The sequence below is a fragment of the Oncorhynchus keta genome, chromosome 13 (assembly GCF_023373465.1).
Source record: "Oncorhynchus keta strain PuntledgeMale-10-30-2019 chromosome 13, Oket_V2, whole genome shotgun sequence".
In the NCBI taxonomy this organism is placed as follows: Eukaryota; Metazoa; Chordata; class Actinopteri; order Salmoniformes; family Salmonidae; genus Oncorhynchus; species Oncorhynchus keta.
In genome coordinates, this window is record NC_068433.1 from 27,735,789 (window position 1) to 27,740,496 (window position 4,708).

Genomic DNA, 4,708 nt, shown 5'->3' on the forward strand with positions numbered 1-4,708 from the left:
CTCCCACAACACCTTACCCTAATTCTACCCTGTATGCCAGCACACCCCAAGCAGAGTCACACGCCTAGCTAAAATAACTACAAATACTTTACTCAGAAAATTCACTCCCATAAAATGCTATGGTCACTACCACTAAAAGCCAACTTTGAATCATTGATGTACCAGGCTTATATTCACTGTGTGGAATAGCATGGGAGCGAGGTTACAGGAAGACAAACTTTGAGCAGGTATGCATGAATAGTACACTGAGGAGGTGATCTGGAAAATGTATCATTTCATCTACGATCACTTGGACATAGAACAGATCTCTTTAATGACTGATGTGTAGAAAACAAAACATATTCAGGCCATTTCATACAATCCCAACGTAGCCTGTCCAATGGCCAACCTGGGTTTAAGTTGTTCCCAGGACATCCCTCAAACATTAGCGACAGGGACTGGGTGTGAGCGTCGAAGGGAAACCGAACAGATCGCATCGAGAGATTCATTCAGGGATGTTCAACACAAGTCCAAAAATCACTAACCCCTTCCCACCATCAAAAAATAATAATAATACACAGAACAAAAGAACCCCCCTCCCCACAATGTTCAACACTTCATCTATATCCTTCAGTCCATAATGGCAGCACACACAATACTGCTAGCGTGAAACAGCATGGAAAATCTATCCGTTTTATGTTGGTCTTGGAGCATGACAGGAAGGTGTCTTGAGTATGTGCACCAAAGGTCCAAGAGGGAGTAATAGTACAGTGAAAAGGTCCATGTCCATTGTACCAGGTGAACAGCAGGCACTGTCATCCCTATATCCCTGTACACACGGCATTACTGGTTGGTGGGTGGGAGTAAGGAGAAAGCTGATGACAACTGTAATCAATTGTAGTCCAAAAGAAGCACAGCCAGTTTCATCCATGTGACCTCTTACTCAAACATACAAATTCATAGCAGCAGGTAGAGCTCCAGGAGGACCTCCCTCTCCAAAAAAAGAAAGTTATGGAGATTTGTAGTTCTGTGAACTGGTTGTAGTTTTTTTTTTTTTTTAAATCTTCCCACCCTTTCAACCAACCAACATTGTCCTCTGTCATTTGTCTGTCAGCAGACGACCCCCCGCACTTCATTTCCACCCCCCCATTCCCCTATTCTGGTGATTGATTCAGATCATCGCTCAGGTTCAGACTCTAGGGCTAGGACCCTCTTGCGCTCACGACACTGCTTCTTGTGGGCGGGCCAGTCCCTCTGCTGGCATTGGGAGCCACAGTAGCGAGCCACCTGACAGCGGCCACAGATGTTGAACTCTCTAAGCTGTGGGCAGATGGAATACAAAGTCAAACTGGTGGAAAGACACTGTACTGAGACTTATATTAAACACCTCAAAATAGCAACAATAATCTATGTCAGCCTCTGATCACAAATATCCTCAAAGCCATGTACTTCAGCACTCCCTTCCCAAGAGTGAGTATATAGAGTGAAAATAACAGAAGAAAGCAGAATATATGGGTAGCAGTACATACTCTCCTCTCGATGAGCGAGCAGGGTGGGTAGTGACACTCGTAGTAAGTACAGGAGCACTCCTCCTCCTCCACCAGCTCTCCGTTAGCATTGTAGTAGCGGGTACGACTGAGCTCCAGGTACTGCTCCTCTACGGGGTCAGCTGGTACCTGCTGGATGGCCAGCCAGTACAAAGACTGCTCTCTACAGGGATAGAAAAAAAAAAGACCCGTTCAAAGTTATGTTCTGACAAGTGAAACATGTAAATGGACAAGTAATACCAGGCCAAGTCTGAATAACCTTGTATTTTCTCAATATTATGTTGTCATTTCCTCAGTAAAGAAGTGATGAATGCTAGGAGAGCAGAATGTATCTCTAGTAATTGTAGTGGAGAAGTGATGAATGCTAGGAGAGCAGGATGTAGCTCTAGTAATTGTAGTGGAGAAGTAATGAATGTTTGGAGAGCAGAATGTAGCTTTAGTAATTGTAGTGGAGAAGTGAAGAATGCTAGGAGAGCAGAATGTAGCTCTAGTAATTGTAGTGGAGAAGTGCACAGCTGCAATACCTTTGCTTGCTGGAGATCTCCTCTGATTTAGGGCTCCAGCCCAGGGGGACCAGTCGCAGGTTGTCCAGACGGTTATCCACTGTAACAGAGTTTATGTGGACTACTTGGAAGCTGGGAGCGATGCCTCCTCTGTGTTTCTCCCTGGATAAACATTCAAATCGTCTTATGACTCAACTGGTCTGCCAGCATCACACACTGAATATGAAGCATGCAGTTTGTTAGATAAAGGCAAAAAGCTGCCCTAACCGACAGACTATGAGGATGTATTTAGTTGCAGATTTTGGGGATGGGACACCAACTCACCAGAGCAGCTCGTGCAGTGGCCTGCCAGCCCAGCGCCCTTTGCCAATGTCGAAGGCATAAGCAAAGATCTTTGCCCCATTGCCGTCTGCATCTACCTCCATGCGTGCCTGAAAAATATGGTGTAACATTGATTTATTTATCCCAGGCCTCATAGTCAAGACCAGTTGTTTTTACCAGGGCCAGGCCAGGATAGCATGGGAATGGTCTGACTATAACAACCCTCGCACAAAACCTCCACATAAATCCTAACCCTCTTACCTCAAAAGCATAGTTCTCCACCAATGGTATGTCCTGTTCATCAATCAGTGTGTACTTTGTCTGCAAAATAATGGACAGTTATTGCCACACGTAATGCGAATGTACACTATTATTGTGTGGGATTAAAAACAATGGGGCAAGATTACAACAATGAGGTGTGTGAGATGACCTAACACATGTGATGGTATAATCAAGATCCTGAGTCAATTTGCTTTGAGTATGTTAGCAATCATTTAAAAACAGAAGCATTGAGGAAACATAGCTATCGATCACACTGACTGGCACGGAAAAGCACAAGTGTTGATGGACTATTATATATGGTCTCTAGATGGATTAATGTACCAGGGGTCACTCCATTACACGTGATATGTCCAAGTGGTTCTCATTTCTACAAGTGACATTTCAATGTTTACCAACTGTCCTAGCCAAAAACGAGACACAAATATTAAAGTCACTGTTCAAATTCGTCTGGTAAAAACTGTTTGACGTAGCTAAACAGAACACTAGCTCGGAGTAACGTCAGTTACATGTCAATAATAATGGAACATAGACGAAGTTTGACAGCCTTCAAATGTAAAGACAAAACAATAAGATTGTTTAAACAATAATAATACCGTAGTTAGCTAAAACACAAAAGGTAACAAACGTTACTCGAGAGCTGTCATGCCGGTGTTCCTGGTAGAGCGTGGCAATGGCTTCCTACTACTTCGCTCGCCAGTGTCGCCAGTTAGCTACATTACAATTTGCTTGACCGTTTGTGAAGTGTGCATTTGGAGGCCAGGATATGTTTTACTTTTTTAACATTGACCCATAACATCGTTGCGTCCATAAATTAGCTAGTTAGCTACGAACGTCGGTTAAATGTAGCTAGCTTCAGCATGGCTAGCTAATTAATAGGTTGTTCTGGGCGGCTTCGAGAGAAGACGAATCCACCGAAACATTTATATTAGACCACCTAGAATTCTAAAAAGATCCACGACTTATGTCTGTCTGTTTTCATATTCGATGCCAGCCATCGCCTATCTCAACGAGCCATTTTGTAAACACTTTTGTGATCCCCTCCCTTCTTGTCGCACACATGGCAGCCCCTGGATCCAGCTCACCTTCCCGGCCACACGGCCAAGTCGAACAATCCCGAGCTTGAAATCCGACATTGGAAGAGCGGTCGATCAAGGGGAGAAATGTAAGAACAGGTGAGGCGATCTACTCGTGTAAAAGTCGTCAGGGCGACCCCCCAGACCCGACTTACTGCCAGTTTGGTTAAATAGGGTCAATCGATGTCCGAATTTGGTCCTCCCCACCGGCTAACAAACCTCCGTGACACACCGCTGGCGTAGAAGAAAGCCAGGCAAGATTTGGAGGAGGGTTCGAAGAAGCTAAACATTTTTCAACCACTGAGAATACTGCTTTGAAAAGCTTCAATCCAATCCAAAAAAGCGTTACATATTTTGTGTTCTTATTCTATTGTCCTATCCGATTCTCCAATCAAAGACGGGGATTTATTTTGAGCACCACCCATTTCTCTGCTGACGCCATCACGTTTCTATTGCTTGTTCCTGTGTATTCCGAAAGTGAGCTGTCATTTTAGCGCGAAAACAGAAGCGGTAGGATTGCCGGGTGCCAGACAGGAGTTGCCCATGGATGGAAAGAACCCTTCGATTACCCTGCCCTGTTTTATGTGATTGTAATCCCTGTCCGATTCCGAGTAGATTTAGAGTAGGCCTAGCTATTCGATTCAGAGTAGATTTCTACACTCGGATTCTAGTCTTCTGTGTTATTTAGTCCAGTTGTCCTCAAACCTAGACATTTCGCAATTGTATTGTAGCCCTGAACTAACTCACCTGGTTCACATAGTCAAGGGTTTGATGTTTTGTTGACAATTTAAAACTGGTGTGCTAGTTGTGGAATAGTTCAAATGTCTGGGAGTCCCTGAGGAGAGAACCCCTTATTTAGTCCACCAGACAGGTGGTTGTTTCCTCCTTCAAAATAAAAACGATTCCATTTTTAATGCAACAGTTTTTATCCCCCTTTCCCTTTTTGTGCATTTTATTTCCGTCAATGGAAATGTATCTCTGAAATTGCACTTTAAATACATTT

General features: G+C 43.8%; 1 protein-coding gene across 1 annotated transcript; it reads right to left on the bottom strand.

Annotated features, from left to right (window-relative positions):
* Positions 1 to 1,111: 1,111 nt before the first annotated feature.
* zmynd19 (zinc finger, MYND-type containing 19) lies at positions 1,112 to 4,063 on the bottom strand. Its single transcript, XM_035775955.2, has 6 exons — positions 3,715 to 4,063; positions 2,612 to 2,671; positions 2,354 to 2,460; positions 2,051 to 2,191; positions 1,509 to 1,689; positions 1,112 to 1,299 (listed from the first exon to the last, which is right to left on the bottom strand). The coding sequence occupies exons 1-6, from the start codon at positions 3,763 to 3,765 to the stop codon at positions 1,156 to 1,158; spliced, it is 684 nt and encodes a 227-aa protein (XP_035631848.1). The 5' UTR covers positions 3,766 to 4,063; the 3' UTR covers positions 1,112 to 1,155.
* Positions 4,064 to 4,708: the final 645 nt, after the last annotated feature.